General features: G+C 41.4%; 1 protein-coding gene across 1 annotated transcript; it reads left to right on the top strand.

Annotated features, from left to right (window-relative positions):
* Window positions 1–6,593: 6,593 nt before the first annotated feature.
* On the top strand, window positions 6,594–9,567 carry LOC129734724 (relaxin-3-like). Its single transcript, XM_055699242.1, has 2 exons — window positions 6,594–6,860; window positions 9,028–9,567. The coding sequence occupies exons 1-2, from the start codon at window positions 6,629–6,631 to the stop codon at window positions 9,393–9,395; spliced, it is 600 nt and encodes a 199-aa protein (XP_055555217.1). The 5' UTR covers window positions 6,594–6,628; the 3' UTR covers window positions 9,396–9,567.
* The last annotated feature ends 11,026 nt before the right edge of the window (window positions 9,568–20,593 follow it).

The following is a 20,593-nucleotide window of genomic DNA, read 5'->3' as shown; positions in this document are numbered from 1 at the left end:
ATACTGGTTTTGGACAGAAATGAATCATTAATTTTTTGAGAAAATTATGAGATACTATAAAATAAAAATATAATTCATTTTTATAAATCATTACTTTCTAAAGCAATGATTTTCATATTGTATGTGTGTCTTGAAAATATCCATTATTGCTGTGGTATATTTTTCTTGTTTAGAATGAAATACTGAATTTCCACTGTTTATTTAGAGTCTGAAAATAACTTTCACCTGTAGTAAAAATGTCTGGTGCTGAACAAACTCACTATAATCAACAAAAATAAAGTAATTGGTAGTTAAAAAATTGTATAAACATGGTGATAATTAGTATATTTAAGGATGCACAGCTCAATTTGAAGTCAGGAATAGACAGCTTCTTTGATAAATAAGACACTTTTTATTTGCTGTTCTTTAGGCAGTAAACTCACCATCTCTGCTTCGAATTCTGAAATAAACAGCTTTTATCAGAAGTAGCTTCAGAAGTAAACATGTCACTCGCTAACTGTATGTCTTACTCTTCGGAAAATCTGTATTAAAGTATGAGAAGAGATAATTTCTCAAAAAGAGAAAACAGATTATGTAGCTGCTTCCTGAATCTTTTTCATGCTTGTTTGACATTCTGAAACTCAGGATAATTTGTTTACATGAAATCGGAGTTTCACTACTAAGATGAATATTAACTTAGGCTAACAGCAAGCAAAATTATTACTGTATGATTTTGTAATCGGTACATCCAAGGAGCCTTACAAGTATTGAAAAACTGAGGGACTTTTGCATGTCTTTGCTCTAGCATGGTATATACTAAGAATATAATTTTAGTATATTTTAATGTTTCTGATGCTACATGTGGCAAAAAATGCATCTTTCTATGTTGGAAGTCTTGTTTAAAAACAGATTATTTTGTGTTTTGCATGGAAACTCTTCTAGCAATAGTCTAACTGTGAAATGAAAAACATCATTCATCAACACACAGATGCTCAAAAAACATCCAGTAATGAACTAAGTTTGCACTGGCAATCTGTTGAGTCAAACATTACATTCCAGCTGGATATAATGCCCCAAATCAGTTTTTGAGGACTAGTTGACTAAAATTAGAATATTGTTACAGTAAGGCAGGTGAATATGTAATAAAACAAAAGGTTCTCAACATAGAAGAAATTAATAGCAGAGTTTCCATAACTGTGTACAATTGATTTCTGAAAGTGCTTTCACTTCTGCATACAATCACTGCTGTAATTGATTCTGTCCTCTGCGTGTTAACAATGCGTTCAGTCTGTATCAAATGTGATGCATTTTAACATGCAGAGTGAAATACGGGTTGTAATAGCTTGTTTGGTTACAATAGCTTGGTCTAAAATTTGGCTGGTTAGGATTTAAGGCAATGATTTTAATTGTCTTGGAAGGCATGCCTTAACTCAGCCTATGGTACTACACATGTTCTTAAGCTCACAAAACGCAGCCCAAGACCACCTCACATTTTCTGCCTGTCCTGTAGTGTAACTCCTCACCACTTGCTGCTATATTACGTACTACCATTAGGGCATATGTATCCCTGCTTACTTGTTTTGTTTTTATTTTGTTTTGAGCAACAGATCATCTGCTACCTTTCCTTCAAGTTCTGAAGTCCACCTTGCTTTAATTTTGAAGAAGTTTTAACAGCCTTTTAAGTTTCAATCTCTGTCATCTATTGATATTCTTTCTTCCAAGAAAGAAAAACAATAAGCCAGCTTGTTTTGGTATTTGTATATCTCCAGTTTGCTTTGGTATTTGTGTGTCTCCACCTGTGCCTTTTAACCTACCTTTTAATCCTATGAAAGACAGTTTTACAAGAGAGCATTTGTAATAAGTCCATACAGCAGTTTTACTTACAAGTCCTAGAAAATTAAGAAATACCGTAGTCCTATTCACTGTGAATTAGGAATTGGTATCTGTGTGTTTGCAATAGATTGCTGGCTATGGTGTTGGATCAAAAGGCAAGCGGTGTTAAAGCAAGCAGACTTAAGCAAAATAATGACCTATACAGGAGTTTTAAGAGATAATAGAATAGCCATTTATGACTCCATCCTAGCTAAATTTGAGATTTTTTTTCTCCCAAAGGTTAAACTTAGATCAGTAGTTTTAAACCATTGCAAGAGTCTACACTAAAAAGTGATGGAAATGGGGCAAATTTAATTCAGTGTTACACAGCAAGTATCAGTGAAAGTTACCAAATTTATAAGGGAAAAGTAACAGGCTTTAAGCAGGACAGTCTAATGCCAAACCCAGAAATGGATTTGAACAGGCTATGTAGAATGTGCCAAAGGTTGTCAACAAATTAAAGGTTAGTCATATTTACTGCCTTTATTTTTTACTGTTAGCTTTACTTTTTTCTTGATAAATACATGTTTTTTATTTGAAGATGGTCATTCTTTGTTACAGAGTATTTATTCTACTGCTTGCATGTGCCAAGCCCAGTCATATCTGTCACACAGATATCCAGCCGCAGAGTGGTTGAACTGTGTGATTTCCTTCAGAGAACAATGAAAGAAAGCAGGAAAGCTTACCTTTGACAGGGTCTGCTTCAGGGAAATAGATGCTTACAGCACAAGTTGTCTGTAATCATCATACCAGTTGTACTCATGGAAATAAATAAAACACCTAAAACATCCTGCTGCCTTCTGTCATTGGTGCTCACCTGGCTTCAGCTGTAAGACTTAACCGCAACAGTCTTTGTTTTCATGAATCACTGTGGAAGAGAAGAGTAACTGCAGGGGGAGCTTGTTCTGACCTGAGGGCACTATTCTTACATTAATCCTGTCGGTTTTTCTGGTTGTAATGTCTGATAGCCATGTATCCTGAATCAATGTCACTCAGAGCAGGATTCTTCCAGGAAAGCAAGAGCTAAGTCTTGATTAGGATGTCAAAATTAAACTCTTCATGTTCTCATTATGGATATGACTCATTTAGAATCCAAGAAACTGCACACTACTTGTGAGCCATGAACTGCCTGCCCCACACTTTTTAATCTGGTTTTGATAGGACATGAGTATTGTTGAGAAACAAGCAAAGTCACTTTGGGGGTCCAGTTTGGGCTCCTTCCTTCATTGCTGGGATGAATGATGTAACTTTTCTGAACCCTTCCTTGCAATGGGGAAATTTGATTCTTACAGCCCCTTCCTAAATGTTTTGAAGTTGTCTTATGACTATGACTGCATATCACTACTTTTAAAAGTAGAAGGGGAAAGCACTTACACATACATATAACAATGCTTGGATTTCTTCGTTTTTTAACTATTAGCTTTATTAAAGGTGAACTGCTTTCTAAAACTCACATGTAATGAAGACAGCTGGGTACTTCATCACCAATCACATACATGCAGCTGTATTTCACGTCTTGCAGAATTCTGTCTGGTACTAAGCAAACTTAAAATATTAAAAAATATTTTAAATTCAGGTTTGGGCAGCTTTCAAAAACTGAGCAGTTTGTGCAGCTGTGAATTGTATGAATTTGAAATAAAGTCTCTGAAAACAAAGACTACTGAAGTCTGTGCATTTCTGTCCTACTTCTGATCATCTGTGTAGATTGACATTTAACATGTGAATATGCCTTTCACTCAAGGTATTCAAGGCTATCAAGGTATTGTTAAAGGGTGTCTTTTCTATTTAGCCATTTGTTCTCATGAAACATCCTCTACCCTCTAACAAACTTTGATTGCTATTGGCCAGCAGATTCAAAATCTAGTGCAAGGGAGAGAAATGGTACAATTACCTTTACCTTATTTTACGAAACTTAAAAATACAAAATACTTGCATTGAGACAGTACACTGGATGTACTTACCCTGCAAGACCCTACAAATCATGAATCAAAATGCTTTTCTTTGCTGTTGTCTGTTCTACTTTATAATACAAAGAGTAAGAATGTGGACAGTTACTTCATATTGGTTGTATTTAAATTAATTTTCTTCTGCGTGCATTGTTTTGAATAGAAATAGTTTTTCTAGCTATGATGAACAGATAAACCTAACCTCTGACTTGATTTAAATTCATGACATATTACTGAGAGATTGTATATTTGTATAAAATCCTGTATGGTTGAAAGTTATGTGACTAATATAGTAAGTTCAAATCATAGTAGATGTAATCGAAAGACCTAGATGCAAAGGCAATGTTACTAAAATATGGCTGGAAGATAAAATACTGAGCAATATATCCTACTAGTGAAACAGCATTAAGCATAGTGACATTAAGCAACGTCAAACTACTGCCAAGTCATTCAGATATGATCCTTAATAAAACTCATTAACCTGCTGCCTGTTGTCGCAGTCTTTAATCCTAGCAAAAGAGCATTTGTAGCCAATGCTTTTCAACAAGAAGAGTGATGGAGGGCGCTGCGGTGTGGGTTCCCCTGAGGAGTTATGAATGTCTTGAGAAGACATTCTCTCCAAGGCCTCTTTGGCAACTTGTGCTTTATCACCTACCAACAAGCACAATGGAAAGCATGGAAAGTATTGTTTTTCACATTCAGTAGCCCTGACAAAAAAGCAGACGAGGTCAGAGAAAATGTTTTGAACAATTTGCTTTCCAGTCTTGAGGGCTTGCCATGTAGCAGCTGTAGTCAGAGGTTACGTACTTCTGACGGTTGTAAAAATGAGGTTCTTACCAAAAACCTAAAGGCCACCATAATGCCAGCCTTTGCTTAGGGAGAGTTAGATGTGGCACCACAGTAACTGATGGTCCGGATAACTTGGAAAGTAAAGCATGGGGAGGATCAGGAGTTTTCCAGCTAGATTGACAAATCAGCCTGCTGTTTGGGGACCTCTCTCAGAAATCCCTGGTAAAAACTCTGAGAAAGACATACCTGACATTTTGCTGCTTTTAAAGACTGGATCCAGTATTGGGTATGGGCATCAAAGTGGGGTATAAAATACATTAGTTTACAAGCTAAGTAAGTCACCAGGTCAGTCACTGCCTGAGGCAGAGGAACCTTCCTTATTGCCCTGAAAGTCCTGGTAGTGCTATTGCACACAACTACTGCTCTCCAGTCACTGAAAACAATTCCCTTGCCTATAAGACTACTTACAGTCTACGAGTAAGTTCACCTGATACGATGGGTATTTTCAGAAAAAGTCTGCGATGTTAACAAGATCAAGCTGCTGTTGCTCTCCTTAAAAGTACAAGTTGTGATCCTGCAGAACTTGTCTGTGACAGAATAGCAGTTAAGACTTTAACTGAGGGAGAAACAGATCAAGGTTTTGTTCTCCGGGATTTTTGGACTGGCAGCCTCCACTTACGTGGATTGCATCCTAGTAACAGTCTGGATGACACTGTCTACTGTTGAAGTGGTACTACAGTCTAAAAGATTTAAGACTGGGCCAAAAAGAAAGTCCAACTGTAGATACCTTTGCAGGTTGCTCACTGTTTTAGCTCTCCACGGCCTCTTTCCAGATCCAGTTCAGTGTAAAACACCCAAGTCCTTGAAAATGTGATTGGAGTCTTATGTCTTCTCTGCCAGCACAGGTGAATCATTCACCTTTGTACACTAGGCTGTGGATGCTTGTCTGCTTTGTGCTCTCCTTCTAAATTGACTTTTGAGGGTTTTTCTCTGTACACTAACAGTATTCAAGGGATAGAATGCATAGCCCTCATGCAAAAGGATCTATAGACAACAGATTTGTTGCAGTTTTAGAGATTAACTTTTCTGCTTTTCCACAGTGTGACTGTTTATAAAAGGGAACAGCATCCCCTTCTTGCTATTGTTCTGGAAAACAAACAAACAAACAAAAGCAAAGTTTACTTTCAGAGGGTGCATAGTTCTGCTTGGTGAGTGCAAAGAATGCCACCTGTGTCAGTGAGAGCCTGCTGTGGGCTGCTGGTGAAACACAGGCATGGAGCTCCACAGCCGCAGGACACGCATGTCAGCCGGGGCATCTCTTGATGCCTGGGTGCCCATGGCTGCCACTGAACGTGGGTTTCGAGAAAAACAAACTGGAGAGGAATTCAGGCTATTAAATCCCACCTCAGGGGTCCACAGCTTGTGTTCTGCAGAAGCATGTTTATTTTACCTTACTTGCTTCTGTCTTTTTGCTTCAGCCAGCTTTTTTAGGAGATAGCAGTAGTTATGCAGATTCTGGATCTGCAAGGGAAAGTAACAGAGGAGCAAAAAAGTTTTTCACATTTTAAGGGTCATTTGAGAGGGCATTGGCAACTGGTACATGACCGCCGCCAGGAAAAGCAAAGATGGAGAGGGAGTGGTGCGGCGGAGGGGCTGGAGTATGTCTCCAGGTCGGTGGGTAGCCGGGAGCCCGAGGAGGGCGGCCGAAGGTGGGTACATCTTCACCGGGGCGTGAGGAGCCGCGACAGCCAGCAACGGGCGGACAGAGGAGGGAGCTGTGCCCGAGGGTGCCTCGACGCCCGTTTCAGGCACAGGGACTGCCCGGCCAGGGAGCCGGGGCCAGCAGCGGGGCGTCCGAGCCGGGGGCGGTGACTCAGCGCCGCCCTCAGCGCATAAAAGGCGGGAGGCGGCGGCGGCCGCGGCAGCGCGCGCGGCACGCGGGGCGGCGGCGGTTGGCCTCGAGGCCGTGAGCGCGGGCAGCCGCCGGGCGGGACGGGCACGGGCACCGGCACGGGCACGGCACGGCACGGGCGGCGCGCGCCATGGGGGCCAGCCTGCGACTCCTCTGCGCCGCGGCGGTGCTGCTCTGCGCGGCGCCCCCGGGGCAGCTCCGCGGCCGGGGCGTGGCGGCCGCCGCGTTCCCCGCGGGCGAGGGGGACGGGTACGGGGTGAAGCTGTGCGGCAGGGAGTTCATCCGCGCCGTCATCTTCACCTGCGGCGGGTCCCGCTGGAAGCGGCTCTCCCTGCTGGCCATGGAGCCGGCGCCCGCGGCCGGTGAGTGAGTGTCCGCGGAGCGGGCGGGGACGGACGGGGCGCGGGCGGTGGCTGGGCCTGAGGGCTCAGCCCTGCCAGGCGGCCGTGGGGCGCGGCGCCGCCCGCCCAAGCCCCGGGCGGAGGTGGTCTCGGGGCGCCTCTGGCCTCGCCCGGGACAGCTGCGGTGAGGGGCGGCGGGGAAGGGCGAGCGCCCCGCGGCGCTTCCCGCCTCTCCCCCCCCGAGCCGCGGCGGGAGCGTCCCCGTCCCTCCCCTTGTCGCTGCGGGCCGCGCTCCCGCGACTTGCGAAGGGAGACCCGCAAAATCGGAGGAAAAGACGCGGCCGTCGGTGGGGCGTTGTTAGCCGGGGCAACCTGCGAAGTTTTCGGTCTGTTCGGAGACGTTGCTCTGCCCCGAGCAGCCCTGCGGCGCCCGAGGCTCGCTGAACTCTCTATTTGAAAAAAAAAACTACGAAAAAACACACCTTCCCCCCGCCCCGCCCCCGCCGCCTTTGTGGCCGTGCGGGGAGGTGCGGCGCGGGCTGGGGGGCCCGGGGCTGGGAGCTGTGCCCCTCTCGGCGGGCTGTGCTGGGGCCGTTACAGGGTGCGGGGTCGTTCGGGGTTGTTTTATTACTCGCCTGCGCTGCTCCGTGCAGGAGTTGGCACCTTGGAGCGTGGATGGGGCTCTGGTGCTTCAGTAACAGCTGAAACGGCAAGAACTGCTTTAGGGTTACTCGGTGAAACGGCTGGTTGGTGAAATATTTCTCAGATAATAGTGTCACGTGTTCCAAGTCCAGTATATTAAGAAAGTGTAAGCTGATGTTTTCTGGGCTTTGTTGTCAAGCTACAGTAATGTTAACAGTTATTTTAAGTGATGACTCTGATTTATGTCGGTATTTTGAATGGTGAAAATGACGTTTTTGACAAGGACAAAAATTGGATTTAGATGTAAAATGCGTAATGGAAGAACTGCTTTTTTTCTTGTTCAAACGGGCTGTTAACCTCAGGCGGTTAATGAAGCTGGTATTTTGGATTTCTTGGAGAGTGGTTTTTTTTTTGCTTTTCCTCGCAACAGGTTGAGTAGAAAATAAATCACCTTTGTACTTACAAGAAATTATGTATGTACAGCCGCTGCTGAGATTGTGTTCTTTCCCAGCCAACTTTGTTTTCCTTTTTGTTAACAGTCGTTTCTGAGAGCATCAGTCACTGTCATGGGGAGCCCCCACTGTGCTGCCTTGCTGTCTAACTAAAAGTCTTACCTGCCCTGAAAGACTACTAAGTAGCAGTTGCTGTCTAATTAGTAAAGTAGCTACAGCCACTTCTGTTTTTGTACATATTCAGGCAGCTGTTCAATCTGAAAGTTAGCTTCTGTATATTAATTAGCCATATTAATATAACATTTACCAGATGTTCTCAAGTTCTTTCAGCTTTCTGAAACAAAACCCCTCTTATTAACAGCATTAAGACCACAAGACAAACACTTTGGATTTTTTTAAACTTAAGGATTTGAAGTAGCTTCTTTTCTTCACGTTAGCTGAAATAAGCAATGCTAATTGCCTTGCATAAGTAAAAGCAAGAGAAACGCATAGGGTGAAAGGAAGTTGCTGGATTTTTGAGAACACTTCAGTCAGCAAGGTGCAGGGTGTTTAAGTAAATTCTACAAGCCTCTGGTCTATACCTTGAGACCTTGAGAAATGAAAGAAATGAGTGGAAAGTATCAGCTGAATATAGCTATAGAAATATACAATCTGTAAGAAGCAGTTTACATAGAATATTTGCTTATTTAGTCCTCCCTATGTTTGTTCTTCATATGATACTACTTGTGTGATTGTGCATGGGAGAGGAGTGATCTAACCCAATTCATGAGCTACATGACATAGGTCTGTGTGGTTTCTGGGTACGTCTTTACAACAAAATTTTATTTTTATAGCATTTTTGACACTTCTGTATCAGTCGCACTGCAGATGTGATAGGATGTACAGTTGCAGCCATGTGCTCTCCATGTTTGACAGGCAGTGTGGCCTTTAAAACACAGATTCCCCTAAAAGTAAGCTGTAAGTAAATCATGGAGTGGAGACTATGCAGTACTGACAGTTCTGCCAGATAACAGTGCTTTGTTTTGTTGCTATTTCTTAAAGCTCCATGCTCCTCTTGATAGTCCTGCAGTAACAAAAGTCTTCTCTTTAAACAGAGTCTACACAAACAGCAAGTAACAAACTACTGGGAAACTTAAAGCTGCAATCAATTTTGGGTCCTGAAGTGGAGCAGTTGCAGAGAAGCAGCCTGCTTCTTGGATGGGAGATGTTTAAGGACTTGTATAGTTTAAATTACTATAATGAATATGTACCTGCGGCAGATGACTTCAAAGAACTTGTTCACCAGCTGGAGGAAGCTGTTCAGAAGGACAGGGGAGGAACAGGAATTGCAAACCCCATGGGGTCAAACAGTTATCTTTGGGCTACGTATCCCAGAAGAAAACGAGAATCTCTGGGTTTGGCAGGAATGTGTTGCAAATGGGGCTGTACAAAAGCTGAAATTAGTACTATATGCAGAGTTTAAAATCCTGTCTGCACTTATGCATGAAATCAATGTTTGTTGCAGTGCTACTTGATTGAATACTGTACCAAGGAAGAAAACTCTCTCTGTATTTTGTCTGTATGTGCCAGTCAGTAGTGCTGGTTTTATTTAAAAAAAAAAATAAATCCACAAATGTAATTGTAATGACTTTGTTTTGCTGCAGTAACATTTAATCTGTATTTTTTACCAAGACATTTCATTTTCATGTAGAGCCTTTACATTATATTACAAATGTATTATATCTTTATAACATTTTAGGAAGAACTTTAATGTTTCATTAAAGTGTAATTATACTAAGTGTTACCGAACTGTTCCTTGTCAACAGAAAGAACATCCAGTGATGTTCTTGAAATGAGAATCATGGTACAAAGCTGTACAGAAAGGATATTTTGCTAGTTGAAACTCCACTCAACACTGACTCTGCTTGCTGACTGCTTTGCACTTTTTCCTTGTAATTGCTGAATTGGTTTATGTGATATCATCTTCCTAGAAACTTAACCACAGTACAACACTTGCAGCCTAAATATTTCATTATATTCATGTATGGGCTTAAATAGTCTGCGGGTGAAGTATTAATACTTCCCTTGTTTACCATACTTGCCCCATTTCCCTGCTACTGCAAACTGATGTTGGATGTGCTTCAAGTAACTAATTCTGCAAACACTCAGACATCTTCCTGTGTGTTCTTATGGTATGCTGGTCCACACTACTTCAGCTGTATTTCTAAATTACTAATTGCTTCTGTAGTTATAAATTGTTAATTTAATTTTTGTAGTTTCTAAGCTTTATGCCTCCCTGGCTGTTTTTCCTAGCTGTAACAAGTCGTTGTTCATGACTTGAGGTTTTGGGGTTTTTTTTCCTGACACAATGCTCACGGTAACTTAGCTTTGTAGCAGTAGCTTATTCAGAGTATACTTGATGGCTTCGCACAGTTGTTACCTTTGGCTTCATTCTTCAAATTCTGTTTTGAAAAGTGCTCTTTGATTGAACTAGTGCTTAGTGAGATTATTGCAGCACTTCTGCATTCCTTTTCCTAAAATGATATTATTATTCCGTCAATTAGGCATCTATCTTTTTTTTTTATTTTTTTTTTAAGCCATATCAGTTTTATTCAGTAGACTCTGGGCAGAATGGGCATTCAAGATGGATACTGTTACCTTCTAGCTGAAAAGCACCATCTCTTCTGTTGTAACAATGTTTGGCAAGAAATGAGTTACCTTCTTCCACGTGGTTGTTGCAGTGACTGTTAAGGCGTCACTCTCCAGTGAAGAGCTGTGTAAAGTTCTGCTACAGTTTTCTTTACAACAGGCTAGCTGAGCTTCTACAGCTTAGCTTCCAGAAACTTCACCTCAGATATAATTTTGGATTTGGAGACTCCTAGTTTAGATCAGGATTTCCTAGAATAATACAGGAGTAGTCTGAGGGGAAGTATTCCCTGTTTTTGAGTAGGACCCAGAGGTTTGGGTGTTAGGATTCATTAGTAAGGAGAAGACTAAACGATACATAGAATCCCTGAGAAAAGGGAAAATACGAAAATGCAGTGCTTGATGAAACTGAAAATTATCTTGTATGCCTGATCCATTTTGCTAGAAAACTTTCCACAAAGCTTTTAAAAAGGAATATTGGGAAAGGCAAATATGGTGTATATTCTGCTTGCTTGCTCCAGTAGCCTTGGTTTGTCAAGGTACAAAGCTTCATATACAAGGAGCAGGCTTTCTTATATCCTAAGCAAAACAAAGATGCAGTTAAAACCTTAAATTTCTGAGCTTCGGTCTTGAATAGAAAAATCTGGAGTTTAACTTGCCAGGTTAGATGTAACCCACTGGTAAAACTAGAAATAATTTGGGTGGAAATTAGAGTTCAAGATGAACTGTTTCATACTGAGACTGAATTATAAATAGAAAAATCAGTCTTTTTTTCAGAGGTATGAGTCAAGATACGTCAGCATGCATAACCCAGAGGTATGGTGAAATCTGGTTTCATGTGGTTTCTTAACAGGCTGGTTTCTTGATAGGCTTCATTGTAGTCTGTAACAGCTTCAGCAGGTAAGCCATGGCACAGACAGAAATTCAGTCTGTATTTTAGAGTAGGGAAGTATTTGTGCATACACCAGAGCATGCAAAAGTTTTCTTTGTTTTAAAGCAAATTGAGTTTTCAAAGACTGAAGTTTGCTGTGTGGGTAGGCCATATTTTATAATGGTTTCTTTGCAATGTAGCCAAAGGTGGCAGTTATGTGTCACTCAGTTGTAACAGGTCTAGAGGATGCCATCCTGTTCACATGACTCAGTGTCCAAATTCTTTTTTTAAGACTGGAAACGAACCTGTTATGCAAAATGAGGTGTCTGACTAGTTACACGGGGGAAGCAAACATGTTTTAGAGCAGACTCTCAAAATGTAAAATAATTACTGAGTTGGCATATTGGTTCAAATAGCAGACCAAAAGGACATTTCTCTGCTGAAAGCTCCTCTGGCCATATTGCCATATGTATATAGCAGCATAGACATGAGTGCAGCAGTTCAAAGCAACACACTGTGCTTACCATGACAACTCTTCAGAAACATACTTTTTCCCAAGAAATAAGCCTTTTGTTTTCACTCATTTCATTCACAGAGAATTAGCTATCAAGAAAAGCATTGTTTTCGCAGTTTGCTGCTTATAGAAATTGCAGTCCCATTGGTGCAGCCTTAACCCACAGAAAGTGTCCAATTCCTGGATAATCTGTTAAGATGTGTGAGCCATCTTCTGAACAGTTACTGTGAGTTTGTGAGTAGAAAATGGTACATCAGCACATTTCCATATTAGAACTGCTATTTGTGTCTGCAAGAGTTTATTATTCTGGATGGTTTGGGGATTTTTTTTTTTCACTGTGGGTGTAGTCTGATTCAGGTCTGACTATGAACTCCTTGAACATAATCCACAGCAGTATATATGACAGATTTTCCAGCTCTGAGCTGGAATCATTAAGCTACGTGAAGCCTGTGATATAGCTAGAGCCAAGTACCTCAAATGAATACATAGAATGCTAGACATGCTACAGAGCACAGAACTAGGTCCCAGAGACCTAGAGGACATGGCTGCCTTCTATGTCTAGTTCTGTCTGGTCAGTTGCTTACTTTGCCAGTTGTTTAAACCATGCAGGAAAAATCAAGATTCTGTAATTATTGGGGTAGATGTGTTATCTTTTTTTTTTTCTTTTTTTTTATCCAATGATGACAGGCAGGGAAAAAGTTATCTTTATCTCTACATTCTGGCAAAGCCAAAGATAGACCTAGAGTTAACACTGAAGACTTTCTGAGGCTACGTCATTCCTCCTCAGCAGGCAGCAGACTCAAAAGAAAATGCAAACTCCTTTCCAACTCAGCAGAACAGAACCTGAATGGATTTGTAACCCATCTGTTGCTGCTCTGCAGTCACCACCAGTAGCTGCAAGAGGATCCCTTTCTCATTTGTGCTGTGTTGCCATCACATGTGGAATGAATTTTTTCAGTGCACAGCTTTTCTGTATGTTGGGAACAAACAGCTGAGCTGTTGGAGCCTTTCCCTTGATTTTAGCTCCAGCAGAGTTACTTGATGGTCACTCTGACCGCTTTGTGCCACCTGCTTTGTGGTCAGGTCTTGATATCAATTACCGCACCATCACAGTGTGCTTGTCCAGTACTATTTTCTACCTATATACTCTACAGAACCAGCACTAATAGGAAGGAAAACAAATTTGATAGTCTGTGCATCAGCCTCTTTTCCTTTTCCTCCATGTAACCCTCCCTGCTATGTACATTTTTCCTGGAAGTTCCTAAAGGTTCCACAACTGCAGCCTATGCTCATGTTTTAAAGTGTGGAAAGCCAGATGTTTATCTATGACTTTGGGGACTGTTAGATAGCTATTAGATACAGCACTCTGGATTATACTGTTTGACCAGAGACTTTCCAGGTCCCTGCAGTTTCTGTGAAATCTCAGCCCTTCTGGCACTGAGGAGTGCCTCTTCAGGAGCTGTTTTGTCCAGACAAGCTGAAAGCAAAATGCAGTAAGACCACACTTTCTGCCTCTGCACCAGAACTGTATCACCATGGTCTCAGCAATCCTGGTATCATTCTTCAGTGGCTTATTCATTGCTACCATGTTGTTCCCCATGTCAGCAACCTGATGTAAAGAGTTTGCCTGTGACTATATGCTTCTGGCGCTGCAGAAGTTATTGAGCTCAGCACCAATATTGAGCTCAGACTTTGGTCTTGGCACCAAAGGCCACTGTTGAAGTGCTTCTCTGTCTTTGTGGTTTTGCGTCTTTTTGTACCTGTGCCAAGAGATGGAGTGTCTTGAGGGGTTTCCCATACAGCAGCACAGTGTGATGATATGCTTTTTGCTCCTGTGCTTTTTTCATTTGATCTCACAACACTGGGACAATTTCAACGTGGTGTAAGCACCACCAACAATCACTCGTTGAAGCGATCAGCTGTAGAGCAGGCACGTTCTGCAACTGAGCAAGGGATCACAGTGTACGGGGGGTGGTCCTGAGAATCTTTCCAAAATTTATATGAGGAAGCACACCTTCCAATTTCTTGCTGTCTACCTCAGACTCCCCTTTTGGCAGACCCTCAGTAATTACAGCTTTGTTAATCCACCTGCGAGCACACACAAGATTTTTTCTCTTATTGTGGTTCCAAACTTGTCCAAACTTTACTTGGGCAATGTTGTCCATCTCAAAATTTGTCAGCGAGCTGGGTTTGAGTTTGCATAGGGTCCCAGGCCACACAGAAAGGCTGCACTGGAAGCTAAGGGCCATTAATCAATCAGGAGAGAGTCTGCTAAGAAATAGACTCCAGTGATGATCAGAGCTGTGTACCTGTTCTAAATTCAAGCCTTGTTAAATCACAGTGGCTTGGGCTTCAGAAAAGCACCTTCCCACTCACAGTGTAATCCTTTTGCATGGAAGTGTATGTAAGAGGACTTTCACTAGTATTCCTAACTTGGCTTAACTATGCTCTCTTTCAGACTTGCAGCATCCATTTTTCCTTTGAGCCTAAATTTAACCATAAACTTAGATTACAGGTAAACTAAATTAGCTGACCTGAGTAGGTATTTGGAGGACCCCCAAAACCCCCATAACACAGCCCCCTGCTATCTACGAAGAGCCAGGCTTTTCACATCAGTATGTGGTGAAAGGGTGAGGGACAACAGTGATAAAGTGAAACACCAGAGGATCAGGCCAGAGATAAGAAGCAGCCTTTTGCCCACAGGAACAGCCTGGCAGTGGGGCCAGGATACAGGGAAGCTGTGCTGCCTCCAGCCTTGGAGAGTTTTCAAGTCCTGGCTGGGGAATGCCTTGAGGAGCCTGGTCAGAGCCTGCAGCTGAGCCTGCTGTGGGCAGGGTGTGGGACAGGAGCCCTGCTGAGGTCACAGAGCCACAGAATATCTTGTTGGAGTTGGAAAGGACCCATAAGGACCATTGAGACCAACTCCCAGCTCCTCACAGGACTACCTAAAACTAAGCCATATGACTAGGCGGGTCATCCAAACGTTCCTTGAACACTGACCGCCAGCCTGTGCTCCCCTGGGATTCCGCTGCAGGGCTGCAGTCGGCAACAGCTAAAGCATGTGAACCAAGGAGCTCCATACAAGACAGCAATTGGTATGAAGACACAGATGTGGAAGGAAGTATTTTCCTGATCTGGTACTGAGAGGGGTAAGCAGAAACATCTTAGTTCATTATATACAAATACATATTTATTATATGCTCATTATATACTAATAGATAACTACCATACACACACACACACACACACACACACACTGAATAGTTTGTTATGTAGTAATGCAAGAGGATAGGAAACAGGAATGGCTAGAAGTCTTAAATAATATTCAAATTTGTGTCTTAACTGGCACGATAGAGATTTGGTTGGATAGTTCATGCAGACATGTATGGTCTGTTCAGGAAAGTTATCTAAAACTAAAAAGCTGTTTCAAGGATGCGTACACTTAATCTAGAAGGTTTATTGGAGCCTAGAGTGACTAAATATTTCTCAGTAAAAGCAATGTTACTGGCACATAGGAGATTATTGTAGGCTGTAAATAAAGAAGATAATGGAGATGCGTCTTCAAAAACTTCATACCAATGGGAAATTATCATTTTGATGAGAAAGCAATGCAGAAGGACACAGACTACCCAGAAAACTCTGGAAAGGTGTGGAAGCACTCTGTAGAAGGCGGAGAAAACAAATGGAGGGGAATGTGCTATTTCATTACAACTGCTACAAAAGCTGCTGTGGCTGAGAATGTGAACATCACGGGCATCATAAGAAAGAATGATCATGATATAGTCATCATTTTTAGAAAAGAAAGGAGCATTAAAACAAGTCATGACATAGAGAAGGGGGGAAAAGTATTTAATGTCTCTCTCCATGATCCAGTGTTTACTGAAATTACCAAGTGCAATCAACTAGCACAGCTGCACCAGTGATCTAGGACTGAGAATTGAGACTAGGCTAATGTCAGGGATGAGTGGAATGCACCTCAAAAGAGAGAAGCAGCAATATGTTTTACTGAGATAAAATAATAATTTGTCAGGGTTCAATAAATTTGATGGAATTTAACAAAGTTTAACAGTGGTTTGACAAGGTTCAGTGAGTTTGATGGCAAGGTTCACCTTATTAATTACTGCATGGAAGGAACATAAAAAGGAAAATTCAGTAGAATCGAGTTAGAATAATTCATACAGACACAGGAGATGAAAAGCGTGAAGACCCTCCTGTTGAGTCACGCGGTTCAGAGTGTACCTATTTGCTTTCTAAACTCCTCATGGAGCCTGGGTGTTGCTAGGTCTGATCTTGGTCTCAGGCTTGCACAACAGTTTATGCCTAATGGGGTTATCTATACAGTGTTTAATAATAACGTTGGGTAGCTACATGGATTAGTAATGTTTCATTAGTATTAATTCAGCATGCTATTAGTTACTTACTGAGGACCTGTCATGGGTAAGGGATCTCTTCACCTTGGGTAAGGAAGGATCTCTTGGTCTCGGGTAAGGAATCCCAAACCTGGAGACGCATCCCTGCTCAAGGGGAGACTCACCTGTCCTGCAGTCCTGCTGCAGTTTACAGAGGGCTCCAGCTGGGCCCATCCTGACGGTCATATTTATAGGGTTAAGTAGCTGGCTGCTGGTCAATAGCATAGGCAAGATAGATATCTTCATTTCAGCTCTCATTATCTTGTTCTATACAATGGCTATCTTGCATTTTTGGGTTTCAAAACCGCCTTTCAAAATATTTTTCCACAGCACCTTCAGTCCCTTGTATGTGAGCCAGGAGCTTTCCAGCTGACCAGTCCACCACAGGCCTGAGGACCATTGCTCTTTAGCCTGAACCAAAGCTTGGCCAGGGGCGAAGTGTCTCTGCCAGGGCTCTGGAAAGAGTGATCCCGGGTGGGCTTGTTCAGCTGGGAGTTTGCAGCAACCAGGCTGAGACTGCAGAATCATCCATTGACAGTTGCTTGTGAGAATCCAAAGAGCACAGAGAGCTTTCAGGCAGTAGGAAAAAAAGATATAAACACTGTTTAAAAAGTGGGCAGAGAATTACAGATCAGTCAGTCCAACTGTAACTCAGGGGGCAAGAGGAAATGTAGCAAACAGTCAAACAAACAATATGCAGGTACTCAGAAGATGATGAACAACACTCTCATGGAATAAAAATAAAATAATTCAGATCTTTTTGTTGGGTAAGATGTTATATATCTTGGCATCAAAACTGACAATCCTGGCAAATAATACAGGGTAACACAAAACGAACAGAACTGGGGAGTACTGCCAGAGCCTATTAGTATGGTGTTCCAGCCGTTTATACAGGGTGTGCTGTCAAGGAGGACAGACCAAACTGAGTTCAGAGCACCCTCTTTTTGGTCTAGTACTATTTCACATTTTCATTAATTGCTTGCATGAAGGTAGAGAGGAAATGAAGATGCAGAAAAAACTAAAGAAAATATGCAGAGGAATTTGCAGATGGCATTAAGGAGGAAGGGACTGGAATTACTTTGGAAGAGTTCAGACTGGTCTTCAAAAATGAGGGAAATTATTTCATATATTTAGGGGTAATCCAAAGTGTACATACAAGGGATGTCTGGCTATACAGAAGAATTAGGGGTTGTAGATGATCACAGAATGAGATAACAATATAATGTCGTACAAACAGGCAAACATCATACAGTGAGAATTTTACTTGTAAGATATGTGAAATATTTCTGCTGCTGAGAACAAATAAGGCCCACGGTACCATGCCCAGTTTTGGACGCCATAATTCAGGAAGGAGGAATTATGTAAAACAATAACAAGAATTATCAAAGATCTAGAAAATACAGCTTATAAAGAAAGAATGTAGAACTGGCAGTTGTTTTACACAGAGCAAAAATGACTGAGGTAAGAACTCTCAGAATTCTTCAGCTATGTAGAAAAAAAAGAAATCTTTACACAACCAATGCAGGACAAAAAGCAATGTGTTTAGACTATAAAAATGTATTTTAGAATCCAGAAAGACTTTTCAAGATCAAGGAAAATTAATCACTGGAATAGACTTACCATAGATGTTATGGGATCCTCACTGCATATTGGATAAATATCTATCAAGAATAACTTAGATATGGCAGGAGAGATAGATCAACAAAGATATAAACCCCTCCTAGTCTGTTTTACAGGATCTCATAATTATGACTTCTTTATAAATAGCAGAAAACTATCAGTTTGGGGTACTTAGTAAGTGGTATGTGATATAATAAAAGAACTTAATTATGACAACCTGATTTAATCTCCGTTGTCACTAGTCTAAACCATACATGTATACTGAAAAGACACATGCTAGTTTCTTTAAAATCCACTTGACAGTCCTCACATCTAAGGAATTTGGCATTGTCTCATCTTGGGAACTCTCTTGTGATTTCTGAAAGATTTGCCAAACTTTTGTCTCCTCTCCCCTGTTTAGGAATTCAGTTTGCAGTAGGATTCCAACCTGTTCCTTAATTCCTTAATGGAAAAGTTCTTTTAGCCTTTGGACACCTTTTTTTTTTTTTTTTCTTTTCATTTGCTAGCAAAACATCCCTTTAAATAGCAATATATTTGCCTAAGTAGAGGGATTCATGCCTTTATGTCAGATGCTCTTCTGTTGAAGGCTGAAGGCAAGCTTAAATTTTATTTTAGGCCTTTTCGGAGGTACGAACCTGCATGTGCTTGTTTGTAAGCTCCACACTTCCCATTCAGAACCTGCTGTACATGGACAAGATGTTAAGTTTGATTTACCTTTAAGTTTGATTTACCTTTTTAATTGATAAACCAGTATTTCTGAGGAGAAGCCACTTCTAATAGTGACCTGACCAAGAGTTTTTAATAACATAGTTAGAAAAGCCCATTGATCTGATTAGAGCTCAATCAGCTGTAGCTCAGGCAACACATCAAGCGTTCACATTTAATAGCTGTTCTTTTCAACTCCTCATGATGTAGTTGTTTAGCTTTTGTTGTTTCATCGTTCAGGTTAGATATACTCAGTAACACACTGGTGGACTGCTAACAGGAATTCCTGTTGCGGGGAAATTACTGCAATTTTAAATGAATTGCAATACACTTGAGCTATATACTCTTATATTTAACTAAGTTAAATATTTAATTTGTTAATATTTAACTTCTTAATAAAATTTTACAAAAATTAGTTGCCTAGGTTCAGTAAAACAGTAGACGATTATTACAGTAAAGCAACACGAATAGATTACACTTGTAGGATTTATTTTTTTCTCTTTAAGAAATCAGTAATATAATAGCAGCTGTATTACAGAGGCAATGAAATACGATGTTAATTTTCTCACACACCACCCAGCTAAAATTGATTGTGTGTACCTAAAATATCTACTGATCACAGATTTTGAACTCAAACAGGATTTTTTTGCTATCTTTGTTTAGGTAGTCTGATACAGCTGCAATTCTGATACAACTCTGCAACTTTTTTTCTTTTGGCATACTTAATACAGCTTTCAGTTGTCCTCATTTCTGGTTGTTCTGAAAGTCTTTTACAAGGTGGTGGGTGTATTTATTGAAGTCACCTAATATAATTACATTCTTATTATTACAAATAAATTATTTGAAACTTCTTGTCTGTATAATCAGATTTGTCTTCACAGATGCACTACTCAAGACCCAAGATAGACTGAAAATTTTGTTTTTCGTTCCACCATTTGTGAGAGTATGTTTGACATCTTCCTCTCTGTTCAATCATGCAATTTGAAAATCTGAAAATAGAGACAAAATAAAGCAAAGTTGATAATTTGAATTAAAAGTTGTTTTGCAGAGATCCAAAAGTTCTGCCTAGATGCCTAAGGGAAAGGTACTTTAAAAAGATTGTTAACACTTTAATTCTAAACTTAAAATCTTTGAAATTGGTTCTTAGGTAAGCCTCAGTTTTAAAGCAATCTCAGTTTCATAGACATTCCTATTTCTTAAGCTCCTGTGCACTCCCATGGCTTTTGTTGATGCCCAAAAGCCTTTTATTAGTGAGTGGCTTCGTGGCTGTTTCATATGGTAAAGCTCAGTTCAACGCCAGGGAAGTGTTTGTTTTCCTACCTGGCACCTGATGGGTCTGCCTTAGGCTCTCAGGCTGGTGGATGAGGTTGGTAATGCTAAGCACACACTGAAGCAACAGTACACTTCTGTTCGGGTGATGGAGGTAACATCAAACCTTTTGACACTGCTAAGCTTAATCACAGAATCATGGAATGGTTTCGTCAGAAGAGACCTTAAAGATCATCCAGGTCCAACCTCGCTGCTATCAGTAGGGACATGTTCCACTGGCTGAGGTTGCTCAAAGCCCCGTCCAGCCTGGCCTTGAACACTTCCAGGGATGGGGCAACCACCGCTCCTCTGGGAAACCTGTTCCACTGCCTGACCACACGCATAGAGAAGAATTTCTTCCTAGTATTTCATCTAAACCTCCTCTCTTTCAGCTTCAAACCGTTACCCTTGTCCTATCGCTACAAGCCCTACTAAAATGTCACTCTCCAGCTTTCTTGCAGGCCCCCTTCAAGCACTGGAAGGCTGCTACAAGGTCTCCCTGGAGCCTTCTCTTCTCTTCTCCAGCCTAAACCACCCCAACTCTCCCAGCCTGTCTTCATAGCAGAGGTGCTCCAGCCTTGTGGTCATCTTTGTGGCCCTCCTCTGGA

Source organism: Falco cherrug, chromosome Z (assembly GCF_023634085.1).
Source record: "Falco cherrug isolate bFalChe1 chromosome Z, bFalChe1.pri, whole genome shotgun sequence".
Classification (NCBI taxonomy): Eukaryota; Metazoa; Chordata; class Aves; order Falconiformes; family Falconidae; genus Falco; species Falco cherrug.
The sequence above is the reverse complement of the archived record's forward strand: the minus strand, read 5'-3'. Positions and strand labels throughout refer to the sequence as shown.

Bases quoted from the DNA above. Each gene is read 5' to 3' on its own strand.
- LOC129734724 (XM_055699242.1), top strand. From the start codon at position 6,629: ATGGGGGCCAGCCTGCGACTCCTCTGCGCCGCGGCGGTGCTGCTCTGC. The intron at 6,861-9,027 runs GTGAGTGAGTGT...CTCTTTAAACAG, and splicing joins GGAGCCGGCGCCCGCGGCCG to AGTCTACACAAACAGCAAGT.